Source organism: Oncorhynchus mykiss, chromosome 23, assembly GCF_057628025.1.
Source record: "Oncorhynchus mykiss isolate SJ-2025 chromosome 23, ASM5762802v1, whole genome shotgun sequence".
Classification (NCBI taxonomy): Eukaryota; Metazoa; Chordata; class Actinopteri; order Salmoniformes; family Salmonidae; genus Oncorhynchus; species Oncorhynchus mykiss.
The window spans coordinates 15,351,440-15,373,285 of record NC_143044.1 but is presented as its reverse complement, the minus strand read 5'-3'; the positions used below and the strand labels follow the sequence as shown (position 1 = coordinate 15,373,285).

At 38.9% G+C, this 21,846-nt stretch overlaps 1 protein-coding gene across 8 annotated transcripts in view; it reads right to left on the bottom strand.

Moving 5' to 3' along the window:
* LOC110502484 (transcription factor COE3) overlaps positions 1–14,246 on the bottom strand; it is a 72,548-nt gene extending 58,302 nt beyond the window's left edge. For 2 of the 8 annotated variants that reach the window (XM_036960004.2, XM_036960008.2), the window contains exons 1-6: positions 13,401–14,246; positions 12,980–13,136; positions 12,565–12,628; positions 12,091–12,146; positions 10,233–10,306; positions 8,385–8,453 (exon numbers count right to left, since the gene is read on the bottom strand). In XM_036960004.2, the coding sequence (XP_036815899.1) occupies positions 8,385–8,453; positions 10,233–10,306; positions 12,091–12,146; positions 12,565–12,628; positions 12,980–13,136; positions 13,401–13,531 (551 nt within the window). In that variant the 5' untranslated portion in view covers positions 13,532–14,246. The remainder of the gene's footprint in view (positions 1–8,384; positions 8,454–10,232; positions 10,307–12,090; positions 12,147–12,564; positions 12,629–12,979; positions 13,137–13,400) is intronic. The other 6 variants (XM_036960007.2, XM_036960011.2, XM_036960005.2 and 3 more) reach the window with 4 other exon arrangements.
* Positions 14,247–21,846: the final 7,600 nt, after the last annotated feature.

Sequence of the window (21,846 nt, the reverse complement as noted above, 5' to 3'; positions counted from 1 at the left end):
CAAGGACATTTCTGTCATATATCATTAACACAGTTGGAGCAGGTTATAAAGGGGGAGGGGTCAAGAGAACCCCACCAATCCACAATGGAAAGGAGGCTCCTATTAGAATACAATAGTATTGGTTAGAACAATCTAATGTTACGGTTTAGATAAATATTAAAATAATGAGAATCTGACTATGCCACCAAAATAGATGTTGAAGCGTTTTTTTTTAAATGCAACATGGTTCTGTTTGCTAAGACTTCTGGGAGCGATTATATGATGGGAACAACATCAGATACATACAATAAGGTGGTTTTCATTTTAAAAGATAAAATATTTTATAGCATATTGAAATATTTTCACAGTTATGGTCAAATAATTCCTGAATTGTTTTATTTCAAACAATAGAAAATCTAGCTCCATAAAACAGAATACAAATGTTCCCAGACTGAATCGAAGATATGTAGAAAGGCGGGGTCATCCCTATATGTATCATATCTATGTGATTCGTGGACAGCGGGCCACTGTTCCAAATGACAGCATCGTAAAGAAACAAAAAAACTGAGCTATACTTAGAAATAACTTGTCACTTTTAATAAATGACACTGGTTCAGGACTCTTTCTCTGGGGCTTTTCCCTCAGATCCATCCCAGGCAACCCTTGGGGCCATCGGAGCGGCCAGAAGACCTGCTCGTTTCCTTGAGGTAACTGATGACCCCATCCCACAATTCCCCATCTTTGTCCTGTGACCCCACGCCATGGGAACAAGACCATGTCCGATGCAATCCTCCTCCGACTGCTTCCCATCTTAATCTCAGCCATGTCACACTACAAATTGCTACATTCAGAAAATTGAAATAGATAGAGGTGGAGATGGAGGGAGGGAGGGATGGATGGATGGATGGAGGAAAGGGAGGGGGGTAGTGGCGTGAGTGTGCATCGACAACCGATCCCATAACAAAAGTACTGGAGGAAAGAACGACTCGGGAGATCCTGGCAAGGAATCACATCACGGTGAACATATTGATCGGATTTACAAAACCTCCAGCCTAATGCGGAACAAATGGCATGGGCGTGAACTGGTACTTAACCATAAAACCCCAGCATTACTCCGTCTCCGATGAAATACCGTATAAAGTATATCCCTCACCAGGGCCTAATGTGCTGTTTTAGGGCCAGATACGACTGAGGTTGACCCAACAGTTTGTTTGACAATTAGGGGGAACCCAATAAGGGTTGAATGGGAGTGAGAACTTGCCAAAAGAAAGAAAGAATCGAAAAAAAGGAGACCCTTTTTCAAAAGGAAGAAAAGCATGTAAAAACAGTACGCTGGCCGATCTAAATGTGATTCATAGGATGCGGGGATGTTTGAAAAAACTTTTTCACCATTAAATCTTTAAGAAGCCAAACAAAGACTTCTAAACAGCTATAGAGTTTAATTATAAAGGAAAGCTGTTAAATATTTGAGATAGAGCGACATGTTTTATTTAGGTTTAGTTTTCAATAATGTACAATATTCATTGTGTACTGTGTTACACTTGTGCTTCATGGAAATTCATTTCAAATGAATTCATCGCTATAAATATTTTTCAAGTATTATGTTTGATTGTAATGGGATTTTAGGGCAGCTTAATGTAGAGCGTTACCATGATATTCCACAGAGTTATTGAATGTAATAGGAGACAATGGAACTTCATCGAAGCAGAAAAACACAAACAATCAAAATTGTTATTTAAAAAGATCACTAATTTTACAAATAAAATGTGTGTGTGAGTGTGTGTGCGCGCACCAATGTGTGTGTGTGTGTGTGTGTGTGTGTGTGTGTGTGTGTGTGTGTGTGTGTGTGAGTGTGTGTGCGTGCGTGCGTGTGTGTGAGGGCCAGTGTTGCGCTTTGTCCAGCCTTCATTCCATCACACCAGCTCTGGCCTTGTTTCTGTCAGCACAGCGAACCAGGGGAGTAGAATGAGGGAAGAGAAAGGGAGACGAGAGGGAGTGAGAGGTATGGGGTGGAAAGGGGGGAGAGGTTGTCTCTGCGGACAGATGGACTGCTCTTTCTCAACACATGTGGAACCATGTTTCGTCTTTCACTGCCGTCAAGCTGGAGCCGAATCCGTCGCTCTGTTGGTCCAGACTAGTTTCTTGTACAGCACACCTCTCTCTCTTTCTCTCTCTCTCTCTCTCTCTCTCTCTCTCTCTCTCTCTCTCTCTCGCTCGCTCTCTCTCTCTCTCTCTCTCTCTCTCTCTAACACACACACACCTCCTTCTCTCTCTGCACACATGTTAAAGTCATCACCCCTGCTCAGCACTAGTAAAACACAACACCCCTGTCTTCTGTGCTGTTGTCAAGTCTTGCCATTAGCTGATGCCCCTGGGGAATCCTATCCCAGTGAGGTGGGTCTCCCGCGGGAACACCAGGCACCGCGTTACCTTCAGACGCCACTCATGTGAACCCAAACATGAGAGCATAATTTGGAAAATATAATTTATACTGTGCGTCTGTGTAAGTGTCTTGACATTTACAAACTGCGATAAAACCAACATGAGGGAGGAGGGAATAAGAAACAGAGCAGAATAATTTGAGGTAATGTTTTGCTTAGTGAACAGTATTACCCAATCCTGGATATTGGAACAGTGGGAAGGAGTTTCTGGCTCCAAGGCTGCAGAGAGGGTCTGGGTTTCATTTTTCACCAAGTGCAAGCCAACAGAGAGCTGCCAAGTACAGCTTTCGCTCTCAACACTTCCTGCTCTTCCTACTCTGGCTCAAAAGGAGACAGGTTTCACTCAAACATCACTCCAGTCCAGTCAGGGGTGGCCAGTTTCTTCTCTCCTTTCTCACAGGGTGTCAAAAACTCACATCTGTCATATGAATTACATTGAAAAGAGCCGTAAATAAAACGCGAAGAAGGAAATAATATTATTGAGGCATGAACATGAAAAGTTAAAGTGTTTGTGGATATGGATGTGGATGTGTGTGTACATGCGTATAGGTATGTGTGGTTGCATGCGTTTGTGTGTGTGTGTGTGTGTGTGTGTGTGTGTGTGTGTGTGTGTGTGTGTGTGTGTGCATGTTTTTCCCTAAAGGCAGCAACTTTAATCGACTGCACTTCAAAACTGTATGCTCACCATCCTGAGCCAAATACAATTTCTGTACTGTATGATGCAAGAATCCATGAGCTACACCTCCAGGATTAGGGCTCCGGAGTGGTGCAGCGGTCTAAGGCACTGCATCTCAGTGCCAGAGGCGTCACTACAGTCCCTGGTTTGAATCAAGGCTGTATCACATCCGGCCGTGATTGGGAGTCTCATAGGGCTCCACACAATTGTCCCAGCGTCGTACGGGTTTGGCCGGGTAGGCCATCATTGTAAATAAGAATTTGTTCTTAACTGACTTGTCTAGTTAAATAAAGGTCAAAATAAAAATAAAAACAGCACAACCTGTGCATTGCTCTGACCTCTGCATTGTTTCATTCTCACTTGTGGGTGGATGGTGAATTACACGACATATACAGTGCAATTTTATTACCTTTGTGAAAACATGTCATTTACAGTAGGTAGTTAATAAACCAGAACTCTCTTCACAGGTTATCAAAACACACTTATTTTTTCCGTGTGTAATTAAAATGGTGTCTGAAATCCTTTTTGACAGTCCAGGGCATTAAATGACATAAAGGAGACAATGAATTAAATTTTGCTTAATGTCTGTCCCCTTTTCGCTGATTCTCATTACATAGCATTTCCAACGCAAAAAGCTGACCTTATAAATACTGGCATTTGTTCAGCTTGGGAGTTAATCTCACTTTTGCAAAAAAACAGATGGGAACACACCAACACACCAATTTTTGTATTTGTTGTGTAGAGGGAAGAGAAAGCATATGTGGTCCAACGCATCCAAGTTATTTTGTTGCAGACAAACATCTCAGACACCAAGCCACTGCACTCTGGGATATGACCTAGTAGATGTTCCGCAAATGAACGATAACGCACAGTCATTTAGAAAATACAGCACACTAATGAGCAACATAACGAAAAGCTAAGCAAAATTTGCATTAGGCCAAAAACTGAATTGCATTAACACATGAACAGGTGCGGAGAGGCCTTTATAAATGAGCTAAATTAATAAAAACCCTCCCACAGCACAGCCATGTGTGCTGATGACTGAAAAAAATCTGAAGGAAAAAAACAAGTCAATGTTATGAATTATTCAGTAGCTGGGCGGCCTCCAGAGGTCAAAGCTCTTTGACCTTTGTGACAGGAAGTGAAAGGGAACGCGGTTAAAACTGGAATAAGTGGAGCTGACATCTTTTGGTCTGGTCCACAGTCCTCCTTTCTGAATGGGAGTGTACATTGACATGGATGTTAAGACATGTGAACATACATTAGATTCAAAATGCATGTATGGGCAGTGTGAGCTCTGAAAACACATTCCCTCCTGTGCTATCCTCACCTAATATGCTGCATCTCCTCTGTGATACAAGCAACCTTTGTACTTTGGCAGCCAGAATGAGTCGCTTTCTTTCTTTTTTTTCCCAACAGGATATTCTTATTTTGTATTACAAAATGAATGTGTAAGCCTGGACCATGTATCTAATCTTTCACACAGGAGAAGACAAAATCAATATTCAGGAGAGTGAAGATAGATACCAGGGCGGAAGAGTCATCACAAATTGAATTATGTTTGGCGTACACTGCCCTACACATACTGTAAATGGGGAAACCACCTAATCAGATATTGGGCACCTCATCACTATAACTATAGAGACTCAAATTACTGCCTGTATATACCCATGCCCCCACTAACTTTAAGGCGCCACTAGCTTAAAGATGTGACATCTCCTTTCAACAATGACTTCATAATGGGAAGATATGATTAAAGCCAACTGTGAAGTACTGTAGTCATAGCAATAGTGATACAATTACCGACCAAATTCAATCAGTGTCTTTTTGTTTCTGCAAGAGCCAACATAGTTTCCAACATTCCTGATTAGAAGAGCAAAAAATACACACTAAAAACAAATAGTTTGTATAGTGCCAAATAAGGGTTATTTGGCTTGTAACCAAAGCAGAACCCTTTTTGGTGCTATATGGAACCTGGTTCTATAAAGAACCATTAACAAAAAGTTTCTGGTTATGGTTGAAACCCTTTTGGGGTCTATACAGATGTATTTTGTATGATTCTTTATAGAACCATTATGGATGGTTCTATAAAGAAGCTTTATATGTTCTGTAAAGAACCTTTCTCAATCTCAAAGGTTCTTTGTAGATCCATTACAGGTTTTTTATTCTGGTTCATTCAACAAGTTGAATCAGGTGTGCTGGGGGTGAGAACTACTGACTTAGTCAACCACTTAGTCAACACAAAAAGAGTTGTGCACAAACCACACCCCAAAATAGTTGAATGAGCCACCAACCCTAAATTTGATTTATCAAGAGGAAAGAACCATTTAAGAAGAAATATCAATTGTTTGAACAGCAAAGAACAATTGAAGGGCTCAATGGGTTCTTTGGGTCAGTATAGTTGTACATAGAACCCTAACCTTCCCCCAAAAAACCTTGAGGAACCCTCATTGTTATGTGTGTATGTATGCAAAGACTGACAGAACATACAGATGTAGGATCTTAATTTGATCACCCTGATGCAGGAGAACTTTCCTGCAATGCAGGAAATGTAAAACGTTAAGTGTATTTTGGGTTTAAAAAGGCTTCTGATGTTTCAGACTTGATTTCCCTTAGGAAAAATGGAACAACCTATACAAAATATGTCAATTAATTATAATCCACATAATAATTCAAATTTCCTGTTGCTGCATGATTATTTTCCTGCTGTAGCAAACTGTCTCAAATTAATATCCTACATCTGTAATAGACTTTAATTTTACAATCAGCACAGAAGATAGGGTCAGCCTTTCCCCAGCAGTACAGAATGTCCCTTCACACACACAAGCTCACACACATGCAGACACACACAAGCTCACACACACACACACACACACACACACACACACACACACACACACACACACACACAAACACACACACACACAAACACACACAAACACACACAAACACACACACACAAACACACATAAAATAATCCCTTTCTTTCCCCAGAAAACAAATATGAATAATGTAATGACATCAAAAGTCACTTGTGAAATATTTAAAGCTCCTCCAGCCCTGAAACTCTGTGACAGCTGTTAGGCTTATACTGTATCTAACAAACTTTTTTAAAGAATTCTTTCCCTTTAAAAAATTCCTGAAAATCTGCATCAAACTCAGAGAGAAAATAGGGTAAACAGATGTCTGGCTTGACCACAGGAAAATTGGACACATTTGGAATGATAGGTTTCCCAAACTTAGTCGGATATGCCAGATCCATGGGAACGCCAGTTAATGTCTTGATAGATGCCAGCTAGCTGTGTATGCTTTCCCCTTGTACCATCTGGGAAAATGTTACAGTGAGGAAATGCCATCAATGATTCACTCCAAATCTGTTTCTTAAAGGTTGGGCTATGCTACTCTTTCTCTAGGAAATGTGGCAGAGCTGAAGATGTTTTATACTGTAATGTCGGGCAGCTATCTAAGACATGACTGATTCAACAATCAGTCTTTTTTTCACACAGTCAACTCTCAGCTCTCTTCAATTTAAAATAATCACTTTTAGCCAGAAGCAACCGCAGCACAGGTGCCACTCACAATTTGCATGAGAAACAGACAGAAGAGTGTGTAACATATTGAGGCTTCACAAAATCTCACCCATATGTTCACTGAAAATGACTGTATCGGGATGGTAAACTGGGTGACATGTGTATGCAGTACAGTAAACGTCAGTTATTTTGTGTTAATCCCGAAACTCCACAACTAGCCTTGTTGCAACCCCCTCTAGTCAGTGGGAAGTCAATGGGAAGTAGTGTGGGACTGGGAGGGTGAACTGATCTGCTCATAGTTACGACATGGAGACAATGGGAGGGCCTAATGAGGAACATATGCTTTTGTGATTCAACAGACCTGCTCATTGTGCAAGGAAAACGATACTCTACTCCCATTCACTCCCGTCACAATAAAAATCGGAGCCTTTTTTCAGAGCTGGTTGAGCTTACAATATCCATCCGCTTCTCTTTTTTTCTGCTTTGCATTCATTTTGGCTATTGTGCTTATGTTCCCAGTTTTGTCCCACAGATTGAGGAACAATAGAGTGTGAAACATAACTCAATGAAGGCGCTGAGGCAGAACATATCAAACTTAAAAGCAGCAGAAATCAGTGAGATGTTTATCTCTCATACTTCGTTTCAGTGTGAACAATGTATCCAAAAACTACACTAGTCTAATAAATCAGATAATCAACTTCATGAGAAGGCATGATGAGAGCCATTTGTGCATTTATTTGAATGATAAAGTGTTTCCTTGGGCTGCTCAATTTAAATCACATACATAATACCCATAACATAATGTTACATCCAGTCCTACATAATAGAGGAACACCAGCTCTCGTAGTAGACAGAGAGAGAGGCATCTAGAGAAGCAGTAGCTGTGGTAATCCAGCCAGGCAGGCATCCATGGCAGCCCCTACTTCCTGATGCATGAGAAGCTGCTGGAGTGGCGGCAACAACTGTTCAGCCCTATTTGATTACTAATAAGAGAGTTGTCCCCTCTGTCAGATACCAGGCATTCTCCACTAAGTAAACAGTGATTCTGGCTAGTCAAACATTAGCATTGCTGTCTCTCCCCACGCCATGGTGAGAGTTAGTTAGGCTCTATGGTGAAGATATTCCCTCCTACACACTCGTAGGCACGCACAAACGCACCCACATTCATTTTTCAGCCGTGAGATAGAGGAGTCTGAATAACAGTTATACTGTGTGGAAGGAATGTAATAGCCAATATGCAGTTTATGTTCTCTGAATATCCAAATCCTGTAATCCATGTGACATACCGTAACCTAAAGGTTCAAAGCAAAATCCCTGGCACAAACTGTTATCACAACAGAGCCCTAACCACCGTCACACACAATCTTAGCATTGCCGAACCTTAGAGAATAGTAAAAACTAGATAACGACCACTTCGATAGACAAAGAGAAAATGAGAGACAAATGTCATCATAAACCCTATAGATAATTAGATGAATACCCCGCCCAATGCACCTGTGATTGAACACCCCTCTCCAGGTGGTGACTGCCTCTCTGAGCACAGGTAGCTGGGAAAGACCCCCCCCCCCCCCCCCCCCCCTCACCTGCTTACAGAACAATCAGCCACAGTTCCCACAGAGTGGACCAGAAGGTTGGAGTCAACCCACCTGGGCACCCCAACACTGCGGAGTTCTCACTCACTTCCCAACAGAGCATAAGGCTGAATCTAACACAGGTCACAATCACAGCAGCATGGAGAAGACATGGAGCAGAGCCTACCTGTCGATGATCACAGGGTCTGACGGAGTCTCGTTCCTGTTGCCACAGCTCTTCTTGTCACAACACCGGCTAGGGAAAGAAAGAACGTTTGAGATCACAACAGTGGCTGTTACTGTTTAGAGTGAAAGTTAGACCCTTAAAAAATGTGTATTGCTTTCCAAGGCAAAACGTCATTCTGTTCAATTTGGAAACAAAAATTAATAGAGAAATAACATTCACTAAATCTATCCTTTCATGGATGCTGATAGAATAACAACATGTTGTGGTAAAGTGTTTGCCTTAGTGCTTGAGAGGAGGGAAGTAGAAGGGAGGGGAGGGGGGATTGGGCCAGGAGGCAGGGGAGTCACTTTTCACAGCTTCAGCTTTTGTTTACCTCTAATTGCCAGGCTGCTATTTCTGGGGGAGATGCAAGAGGCCACCCTCAAACCAATATTTCTGCGGGGCATTTATCAATTACGGCCTCAAAAGCACTAATCTATCCTTCATCACGTTTCCACCATCTTTTCTCTAAACCTACACTATACCTCCAGTTCTTTGATAAGGAGCTTTAATTCAAACTGAAATTAAACACAACTATACTGCTGCTTCCCATTTGAAATGAAAATGTATATTTGTATAACGGCTGCAGGTCTAAATGATATTTGATGCCATATGGCAAGGATAGAAAGACAAAGCATTTTTCACAACATGCAGACAAGAGATAGTTTGAGTGGATTTTACAATAATAGTGCATTGAAGTGCAAAAATACACTTAATGCTTTACCAGAGCAAAAGAGAACAGAAGAATACTCTCATGGAGTAGGCCTAGGATACTCACTACCTCATGCCTTCTTGAATGATTATAGCTTTCACTCAGTGAGTAGGTTAGTCTTCATATGCCTCTACAGAATGCAATTTCTCTTTGACATTGACAGTACAGATTACCTCTAGAAAGCACCATATTCCATGTTAGATTTGGGCAATATTTAGGGAGACCTCTTCTACATGTTGTGCCTTTAATGACTAGATCATTCAAGACTGTGCAATTTTGGTGCTTATTTGTGATATGTCAATAAACAATCTTAGTATGGCAAAACATAAGGCTTTGTTTATTCATTTACACTTAATTTTCAACATATTGATACCGCCTAACTAATACAACTGCACCGGTTATACTCAAATAGAGTATAGGCTAGTCTTGCACATCACGATATATCCTCTTCATGATATATAATCAATGTCAAATATCACCATATTCGATTTAATGATATATGGACAAACCCTATTCCACGTGTCACAAATAAGTGATGGATGCATGTAAACAATTTTGTATGAGTGATGAGTTTATGTAGACTTATTAAAAAGGCAAATCATTCTCAGTTCTAGGTTAATGCACTTGCTCTCAAACAACTTGAACAATGCGACAGTACAACAAAAGAAAGGTTAAACCGACAGTATCCGAATTCAATTCTCACAAATCTCACAATGAGCGCAACCTTAAACAACATAAAACGGTGTTCCTTTTATTATCAACGACACCACTGGATAGCAGCAGAACATGAGAGCTTGAGATGTTTACGTTGTTAACTGACGCTAAAAAGTTCGCTGATCACCAATGACAGGTGGGATCAACCAAGGCCTGACTCCATGTTTTGAGGCGCAGACTCACTGGCATCAAAATAATATTAATATATTCAACAAGAGACCCTGTAGGCTACAACTACCCTGGGCACCAGTCTGTTTGTACTCCAATACTTGTAGGCCTTCTCCGCATGTGCCAATATGATAAACAAGTGTGGGGAGAAAATAAAGAAATGCACTGTATACTTCTTTAACAACGATGAGTTGGTGGAGAGAAAAAAAACTTACCTGCACATAATTTCGTGCGTAAGAAGAACTCTGCACATTTCAGGGTTTTTGTCTTGACCCTCGTATATAATCGCCTTTGGGAAAAATAAAGACACGAATATGTAGGCTATATTAAATACATATAATGAGCAATTGTATATCATCATCTTTACAGTAGCCTAAATGTAAACGGCATTTAAAACCGAATAGTCAAAAAGAAGTGCCTCCAAAAATTTAACTACTGTTGTTATTGGTGAAAAAGCAATATTGTCGTCACTGCTGCAAAACTAACACTGTGATACATTTTAAATAGTGTCATGGTGTAGACCTAAACCTACGAAATTAATAACATGTTAAAATGTTGGTCCAATGATAATAACAGATGATGATGGTGATAATGATGATGATGATGATAATAATAATAATAATAATAATAATAAGTATAAGTATAAGTATAATAATAAGTATAATATTATAATATAACAACGTATATATTTTGTTGTTATAACATTATATTAAGAATACTTTTTAGGGGGAGTTTTTCATAAGGGACGATCAAATGACGTGTCATCAATATGGTTATAATCTGCAGATATTTGGGGGAAAGTGTTAATGGGCAATCTGTTGTTTATTTTTGAGCTGCTAACAATGATCTTTCTGTGGATAAAAAGCGGTGTCTGGCGGTGCGGTTGAGTAATTTTTGAGCATTGGCTGAAACAGATGGTGTGCAGCTATCAGTTGTGCCGCTCTCCCTCCCTCGGTTCCTCCCTCCCTCTATTCTGAAGAGTCGCTTTGCTCCCCTTTATTGAACTAGCCTACCTAGCGCAAAGACGCATGTTATACGGCACTTCTATATTCAATTGAAGACAGTTTGAATGTGTGAATGTATGATAAGGAGAAAAAATACACAATTACACTCCGAAATGTTGACGTCCTATTCTTTCTGGGATGGAACCCCACTTGACTTTTTGACGGCTTTGTTTTTTGTTTGATGAGCACCGGGCGATTATATATACTGGTTTGATTTATGTCGATATTTGCAGCTGCAGAAACAGAGAAATCCATAAACTGCTTGTTCTGCGTCATTGACTCGGATCATTCGCAGAGGAATTTTCCCTCGGAGTGGTGGAAGCTTTAACAGCTCTATTTAAATGGCTCTGCTGTAACCCTCGGTAAATTAGTAGTAATAACAACCACCATGGTGGAAAAGTCTAAAATAATAACTTTTTCTTTTTTCCCTAGTTAACATCATGTGATGAGATTTGGGGTTTAATTTCGTGAATTGTTCTACGAGTGAAAGTGTTTCAGCTACGTGAGCTTTTTCAAAAACATTCCCAAACATTATATGTGTTTAATATGGGTCTTGGGTCAAGCTTAGCAACATGCCTAAAAATACCAGATTAGAATAAGGGACTCAACAAGACAACACGACTACTTGTAACTCCATATCAATAAAATAGCCCAGGCCTACTTTATGTTACAATAGCCTATCATATCTTATATTTAAAAAAAAAAATAGGCAAAAAAAAAAAAAGCATTATATCATTATCGGAAGAAAGTAACGACATTACAAGCCAACAATCATAATTTATATTGTATAGGTACACAATTGTAGGCTAAATTAATGTTAACTTAATGCTTGATTAATTTTACTTATGTGTCGCTCAAAAACAGGATATAGGCCAACACGCAATCTATATATAAAGCCATTTCAGTCAATGCACGATTGCATAAAGAAAACCCATCTCATAAGTTATACTACGCATGTGTGATGAATTGCACAGGTTGTGGAGATTTGCACAATGCAGGTGATGTATAGAAAGAAGCAATGTTTCTCGTGTAAGCAAACTGTATGAATATAAGAGTAAAGGTAGTTTACCTGCTTCGTCATGGAGTCGATTAACCGTATGAAAAGATCCTGTTCTGTTCTGACGCCTGGGGAAGGAATATGACAAGCTTAGGCAAAGGTGTAGGGCTGTGTGAGATGTACACGATTGCTGATGATAAAATAAAAAATCATTAATATAAAGTATATATATATATGTATATATATATATATATATATATATATATATATATATTTTTTTTTAAATATATATTTTTTTAACTCAGAACATTTATACATCTATAATCTGCATCATCAATTATTTTACCAGGACATTTAAACAATGATTTAGAAAATAAATTAACTGTAAATGATAATAAGCATGATAACGATGATGGTGATGATGATTACAAAAATAATCATCATCATCATCACCATCATCATCATCATCATTATTATTATTACTATTATTTATAGTCTTTATATCTTGGGTAATACTGAATTCATCTAAATAATTGTTTCACTCACCATTGCTGTACAACAATTGTAGTTTGTAGTGTATCCCATTGTTAGTTTTTTCACTGTTTGGTTCCTGAAAATAACCAACATTGAGATAGATGATGGTCAGCTGAAAATAAAGCATCTATCTATCTATCTATCTATCTATCTATCTATCTATCTATCTATCTATCTATCTATCTATCTATCTATCTATCTATCTATCTATCTATCTATCTTTCTAGCTGATACTTCATCATTTTAAATGTATAATTTGTCAAAAATAAGACTTACAACCACGCTCCTATCATCGACGAATGAGGGTTAAAAATCGATATTGCACGTGACCTGCTTTATTGACCCACAGCCATCTCTAAGTACGTCAAGTTCATTTCAAAGTAAAGATTATGAAATTCAATAAACGATATTCTCATGAAGCGCTTACTTTATCTTTCTCCACAAAGTCCACATAAGCTGTCCTTTCGATCTCCACGGGTTGACCCTGTCTGTCATACAGTGCCAGGACGAAATGGAAAAAATTGGATTTTCTGAGGTTGGAAGGTGGCTGCTTTTCATAATGTGCCCGTGCCAAGCCAACACCACTGCAGGAAGAAAACAAGAGACCATCTCGGTTAAGTATCAGACACGGGAGACAGATGATGGAGCTAATGAAAACAGTGGAGATGTGGAAGCACGTTTGAGTACGAGAGATTTCTTGATTTGTCACAATAAGGGTAATCTGATGTAATGAAAGAGGGGAGAGCCGAAGGGGGACATTGGGAGACCGTAATTGATACAGAGTATTGAGGGGATTGAGGGTCGATATGAGAAATGCGTGAGAAAATCAGATGATTTGGCATGCGTACCTTTGGGCGGCTGTGTTCGCATCCACCACCCCAGCTGTGTGCATCCATGAGCGGACAGAATTCAGCCCACCCAGCGGTTCCTCCTTCATCGTTGTCCCACCCCGCGATATAGTTTCCTGAATCCCAAACATTTAGAACAATTTACGTGCAAAGAGCCTCCTGTGAAATTCGGTAAATAAACGTCCAAACGTGTTATCCTTGAGGGTTTACGGGATAAGTCGTAAATGCCGTCTGAGCCTTGCAAGGGGAAAACCAGGTCCACAGGTCTCTCGCCTCCCTTTTCAATCCGTCCTGGGTTGCAGCGATGTGAACAATTCTCAAAGTACTCTACTTAGTTGGTGTGGAATCCACAGACTGGAAAAGTGACTTGTTCAACAGACTAGGCTTTTTCAGTGGCTATTGTTCCTTCTTTTTGTTGTGCTTATTCACTGAAAAATTCGATAGCTGTTGTTTGTGTGTGGATGATGCTCTCAAAGTAGCGACATCCCTGAAGCACCACATCCAAAACCTTCAGGACACTTGAATAAACCACTCCTGGTATTGAAAGGTGCTGCTTCTCCAAAAGACAAGCACACGCAGAAGCTGGTCACCGTGGAGGTGTTCCCGGTACACAGGAGAGGTGGATAAGGGGCCTTTCGCGTCGTTGCAGGATGGAAGGGAACATGCAAAACTAAGCCCTCTTTCCCCGAGGACTGAAATCTTTCCCGGGAGCCAAAACTCTAAACCCACGGGAGAGACTCAGTCAGAAAATGACGCTCATGGGGCGTGGCTTTTACCATATATGGAGCTCTGACGATTCCTGTCAAGCAGTGGCGCTCGACTGTTCGAGTATTAGCCTATAGAAGCAACCTGAGAACACTCGCTCTACTTTTCTCTTGCAATGTGGTGAGTTGATTTTTTTTTCTTCAATGATATGAATTCAACGAGGTGTGACCATCACACAACATTCATTCACTACATTAAAAAACTATTCCTGTTATGGTCATTTGTCTATTGTGAACGCGTGCTTATGGTAGGCCTACACTATATTTTTTTAGAAGATTTGTAATTACACATTTTCATATTTTTATTAGGTTATTTAATTAGGAGTATTATGACACATAAGATTTATATGGCCGGCAGTGAATTCACTAATGTGGGCTATGCTAACAAAAAAACATTTAATAGGCATATGTTATGCCTATATAAATCATGTTTTAGAAAATAATATGTTAAAATGATTGTCTTATCTTTGTTTAATCTCACATTTAGCCTATATTGTTTAATCAAAGCGACATCAACTAAGAATCTCGATAGGAATAAGGTATAATCCGTAAACTGAGTGTATTTCACTGCTATGCAGATATTAAAATACTAACAAAGCCTCGGGATGTCATTCACTCCCATGCAGAGAAAAAGTTTTTAGCTTTTAATGGAAATTGACCACCAGTCATTGACGTGTGTTCCAAAAAATATTAATCAAGAAAGCATAGTGAGTGTAATTTAATTCAATTTATATTCCCTGACCTCTAATGTGATGAAGATCCGGATTGCCTTGTATAAAACATACTCGGACCATAAGGTATCTTTATTTTCATCTCATGACAGTAGAAGTCATATGTAGTTTAATGGTTTGATTGATTGGGGGAGAGACAATGTCCGAGCCTTGTATTCAGAAAACCCTTCACATTATTGAGGGCAAATAGGTGAAGGGGGAAATGGGGGGGGGGGGGGGGGGGAGAGGAAGAGGTGTAGCCTATATCCTCAGCAATCTATCCATCTGGTGCTGAGGGTTAATGGCTGCTGCCAAAGATAAATGAATAATAATCTGTTGCTTTCACATCTTTTCAAGATCTATTGCCTTATTGCCACTCTGTATAATAAGATATATCCTTATATGTGCGTCAAAACAACACATATTTTTAGAAGGCATGAAGGTAAATGCCCCATTAATACGTTTTTGCTGTAATACTTGGCACTTCCATGAACACAAATATAAAACAGTCTGAGGAGCGGAACGGGACAAATTTGTCTGTTCATTTGAGATTGTCAACCTATCTTTCTTTACAGAACTTTGGCCTAGCCATACTGTGTTTTTTTTAACATGGCTTCAAGTCGTTTATTAGAACTTAGCCCCTAATTACACGCACCAATGCGATTTAAATCAGATTATCAAATTAGGAGACTTTGAGACAAATCCTCTTAGATCTGATATTGTTGACTGGAGAGGGAAAATGGATCTCCACACCCGTCACGTAGGTAACGATGATGTCCTGAAAGGGGGCTTTAAACCGTATTTGACAACAAATGCAGCTGCCCCGCTATTTCAGAAGACATTAAAGGAAAATGAATGCAAATCTGTGTTCAAAAGCCATCTGGACGTGGCGAGGGGCAGTCAGCTGCTCCACACACATGCGAGGAGCCTAAATCCGTCTCGACTCATTCTCCGGGATCATCTGCACTGTGGGCTTAAATCGTGAAAAATGCGCTCGCCATCATTAGGAAAATATTACAATCACACGTTCCAAATAAAATAATGTTCTGTGTTGATCTCCTATTTTATAACAATGTGTAAAGTTTATGGATGAAGAATCTGATATTTATTATTTCTCTATTATTTTTATCAATCAATTTGTCTTAATCAACTTGTCACATAGGCTTCAACCATTTTCTGCATATTCGAACAACATTTATTGTTGCATATAGGCCTACCACATTGAAGGTAAGTGAAGACAAGATTCTTGAAGACAAGAGTCCTTAAAAAAATCTTCATCATACATTATTGAGAATATGGCCTATTTTACTGATCATATTGAAATGATCACATTATAACAATGTGATGACCAAGATATGAATCCCCAAAAGCTAACATGGTGAGGAAGCTGAATTTCTTCAGATCATTGGCGCGTGGCTCTTTTGTTCCATTGACTTCCAAGACCGTGTCAAGGGTGACGTCTTCTTTTTTGGTACGAATTTACAGGGCGAGGCCCTCATGATCCCCAGTAAATTTACATGTAAATGGCGACATCAGCCGATGCACGTGCCACAGGCCAGCGGGCTTCCCAGATGTCAAGACAAAGTCAGACGGCCACTGCCCAGCTGTCCTGAACGGCATGGACTTTAGGACAACTATTATAATCACATGCATTGATTAGCCATCATGTTTTAACTTGATTGATTAAAGGATAAGCCACCTTTGTGAACTTTCAGCATTTTTATTATAACAAATGCGTGTAATACACATGTACAAAATCCATGCATTAGTTTGTGTTAAAACAGTCTAAAGTGTCAAATATAGGCACAATAAACATCCCACCTATGATTTAGTTTAGAAATAGAAATATAGACTAACCGATAAAACCTATGCATAATATCATTTTTATTTTTTTCCTGAATCATTTTATGTTTATAAAGTTGAAATAGAAAATTCGTTTCAAAATTGCAAGGAGTTAACATTTACATCGGCATGTCCTTCATTGCTTTATTGGTTAAATACATATGAAAACGAAATCTTTATAGACATGTCACTTGTAGCATAATTATTTGCCTTACATTGTAGACTTCATGTAGACCATCTGTTTAAAAGTCAATATGATATGACATAAAGGAGTAGGCCTAACATATGCAGATAACCTAATAAAAACATTGGGCATAAGTACTATATTATGATTGACAATTAAATAATAATTCATAAGAAAATATGCATTGAATGGCATAACGAAAACACATATGGCCTACATTTAGGCCCACATTTCAGACATCTGGAAACCAAATTCTGAGCACGTTCCCCACATTTTTTTATTAGTTTAACCTAACAAAATGTTCAGCATTTTAGAGAGAAATTAGATGAAGATATCGGAAGACTGGGAGATGCAACATAGGACAGAGTTAATAGACAGCGCCCCTCGTTGGTTACAGTGGAGATCATGTGTCGATTGGGGGCAGCTGTTCTCCTCAGTGATGCAATTAATCGAATATTCATTTTTCACGCCAAAAGAATGAGCTGAGTTTGAATCGTCCCGGACAATTTTATGCAAAGGAGAATGGATTCGATTAAATTCATTGTAATAGTTTGTCTTTCTTTGAATAGGCCTGCAAATGATTGTTCGTACACACCTGTTTAGTACAGAAAATGGAGGCATCTATAAGAGGAGTCTATTTCAACACAACACCCAAAAACATATGACCATTTTATTTTGTCACTGTTTTGTCACTATAAAACATGGGTTTTATAAAACTTCATAAAATGTGCACTGCCAGTTCGATTGAATCTCAAATCTGAAAAATGTATTGAGACTATTTGAGTGTAAAATGTATTATTATTATTATTATTATTATTATTATTATTATATGTAGCATTTTACATTGACACAGCGAGGTCACATCTTTCTCACCAACTTTAGTTGAGAGTGGTCTTGTTAATTATGTGCAATGGTGAGTTCTGTCATTCGCCGCGTGCACAATTTGCATTTCCATTCTGCTGGAAATGATGAGAGAGTTGCTGTGCGGTTTAGAGCCTCGCGGCGCAGTCTGCGGGCGATTCACATTTTAAAAAGGCGAGAGAAATTAAATAAGAAACCGAGACCACTTCAGGGCTATTAACATCTAAAATATCCCATGGAAATTGAGCCCCAAAAAACAGCATGACCATTCCCTATTTACACCGCTCTAAAATCCCATTTTGAAAAATTCCCATCACTAGAATTAGGCGTAGGCCCTACATCTGAAATTGTCACACAACAAAGTTGTCCTTTCAGTTATTTGGATTTATTTATGAACAATAGTGTAGATGGTATAGGTACTAGGCAACTTCAAACCTGTTTTTACTCATCTGCAATAAACAATGAAATACTCATACTCAAATAATAACTTCCATTGCCAATCGAGAACTCAGACATACAGTACATGCCAACAACGCATTTACAGTCCTTTTGCCAAAGAGATGCTGCCATGTTTTGTGTAGGGTTCCCTCTTAGAATCTAGAGATCCTTGTTTTGCTCATTGAGCCACTTGATTGACTAGCTGTTCTATGGTGATATTGCCCCACCTACAGGAGTCTGCAAAATTCTCAAAGATTTTACGAAGGAATTTAGAGTTCAGTTTTCAGAGAAGATTCACAAGGCACTCTATGAACGCTCATAACAGGAGGCTATTCGGGTACTCTGTATCACCAGACCACTTATCACCACAGATATACACAGACCCGAACAACACTTACAGTCATTTCAATTTGGAAAAAGTAACCATACTTGAAATGTACTGGGTGTGCAGAGGATGTGACAGTATGGCTCGCTAGAAGTCAAATGTTCTTCAGCTGATATCCACAGGTTGATCTTCAGTTAGTTTATAGTCATGGGCATCTTGTTAGATTAATTAAATCGGGGGAAATAATAAAATCGTATGAGAACTTCAACCATTAATCCTAGATGTTTTCTTAAATCTACTTCGAAGCTTCTGTCAAATGGTGCATTCACTTTGTCTTTCATACTCAACCATGGTTGCACCATTTAATCGATAGCTGTTTGTTTCGCACATGATACTCAATTCTGTGATTGTACCTTTTTGTTAAATGGTGAGATTAACTTTAATTCAATAAAGCTTTAATAGAAAAACACAAAGACACACAATGGAAAGGTCTCACCCTTATCAGAGCCATAATAAAATTCAAAACAGCTCAAATGATAAACACCTACAGCGCATGAAAGCTCAAATGAAAGCTGAAATAGAAGTGTTTTTATGACCAGGAATGAAAATGATAATGTCAGAAGACAGAGACGGAGTCAAGGTGAAAACAGCACAGCAAAACTAAAAATAATCCCACCTTCAGGATTCTCCTGCAGAGTGCAGATGAGTGTTACTGGCTAGGAACCTTTTTTGCTGCAACAAAGGGGTAAAACGGTAAATTAAATTACAACACAAGCCAGTTTTTTTTCAATCTATGTGTAAGAGCTCAGTCCCTATTTTCCAACCTATCCTTTCCCCTTGCTATTGGATGTGGTGCAAATTGTATAATGCTGCTCTTTGTTCTACAGAGTCAAGCCACATGAATAGCCATCCTGAGCACACACACAAACACACACTGACAAACTGATCATCTTAAAAAAGCAACGCCCTGGTGCTCACTTGGCCTACTTTCCACGGCATGCAGCAGCAGTAGCAGCAGCAGCAGAGGGACGTGGGAAGAAAAGGAAAAACATTCAGGAGCTCTCTGGGAAGAATACTTCATACCATCTACACACAATACCCAATATCTGTTTATATACTATTGTCTACTCACTGTGTCTGCATATACTGTTTTCTCAACATAGCTCATCCTAATGTGCCAACTACTGTCCATACAATTTTTTCCCATATTACAGTGCCTTCAAATGACAGTGCCTGCATACCCCTCGACTTATTCCACATTTTGTTGTGTTACAGACTCAATTAAAAATGGATTAAATAAAAAAAAAATCGACCATCTACACACAATACCCAATATCTGTTTATATACTATTGTCTACTCACTGTGTCTGCATATACTGTTTTCTCAACATAGCTCATCCTAATGTGCCAACTACTGTCCATACAATTTTTTCCATACAAAATCTACCATCTACACACAATACCCCATAGTGAAAACATGTTTTTAGAAATTGTTGCAAATGTATTGAAAATGAAATACAGAGTTATATAATTTACATAAGCATTCACACCCATGAGTCAATACTTTGCAGAGTCTTCCTGTGTAAGTCTCTAAGACACTGGTTCTCAATCCTGGTCCCGGGGGCCCAATGGGGTGCACATTTATATTTTTGCCCCAGCACTACACAGCTGATTCAAATGATCAGCTCATCAAAAGACTTTGATGATTTGAATCAGGTGTGTAGTGCTAGGGCAAAAACAAAAATGTGCACCCTTTGGGTCCTCAGGACCAGGATTGAGAACCACTGCTCTAAGAGCTTTTAACACCTGGATTGTGCAACATTTTCCCATGATTGTTTTCAAAATTCTTTAAGCGCTGTCAAACTGGTTGTTCATCATTGCTAGACATCCATTTTCAGGTCTTGCCATATATTTTCAAGTAGATTTAAGTAAAAAATGTAACTCGGCCACTCATGAAGACCACTGGATTCTTGGTAAGCAACTCCAGTGTAGATTTGGCCTTGTGTTTTAAGTTATTGTCCTGCTGAAACATGAATTCATTTCACTGTGTCTGGTGAAAAGCAGACTGAACCAGGTTTTCCTCTAGGATTTTCCTGTGCTTAGCTCCACTCCGTTTCTTTTTTATCCTGAAAAGCTACCCAGTCCATAACAATTATAAGCATACCCATAACATGATGCAGCTACCACTATGCTTGAAAATATTGAGAGTGATACTCAGTAATGTGTTGTATTGTATTTGCCCCACAAATAACATTTCGTATTCAGGACAAAAAGTTAATTACTTTGACACATTTTTTAAAGAATTAGTTTAGTGCCTTGTTGCAAACAAAATGCATGTTTGGAATATTTTTATTCTGTACAAGCTTCCTTATTTTCACTCTGTCATTTAGGTTAGTACTGTGGAGTAAGTACAATGTTATTGATCCATACTCAGTTTTCTCCTATCACAGACACTACACTTTCTAACTGTTTTATAGTCACCATTGGCCTGATGGTGAAATCCCTGAGTGTTTCCCTTCCTCTCTGGCAACTGGGTTAGGAAGGATGCCTGTATCTGTGTAGAAATGAGTGTATTAATACACCATCCAAACTGTAATTATTAACTTCACCATGCTCAAAGCGATATTCAATGCCAGCTTTTTTTTATTTGTATCTACCAATAGGTGCCCTTCTTTGCGAGGAATTGGAAAACCTACCTGGTCTTTGTGGTTGAATCTTACAGATTATTTTTTATGTGTGGTGTAGAGATGAGGCAGTCATTCAAAATAATGTTAAGCAATATTATTGCACAGAGTCAGTCCATGCACGTTGTTATGTGACTTGTAAAGCACATTTTTACTTATTAACTTATTTAGGCTTACCATAAAATGGGGTTGAATACTTATTGACACAATACATTTAACCTTTTCATTTTTTATTAATTTGTAAAAAATGTGAAAACATCATTCCAATTTGACATTATGAGGTATTGTGTGTAGGCCAGTGACCCCAAAAATATCTAAATGTAATCAATGTTAATATCAGGCTGTAACGCAACAAAAGTCTAGGGGTGTGAATACTTTCTGAAGGCACTGTATATACTGTCTATACACATCACATATACAGCAAAAGTCAAAAGTTTGGACACACCTACTCATTCAAGGGTTTTACTTTATTTGTACTATTTTCTACATTGTAGAATAATAGTGAAGACATCAAAACTATGAAATAATTATTCAAAGTAGCCACCCTTTGCCTTGATGACAGCTCTGCACACTCTTGGTATTCTCTCAACCTGCTACACCTGGAATGCTTTTCAAACCGTCTTGAAGGATTTCCCATA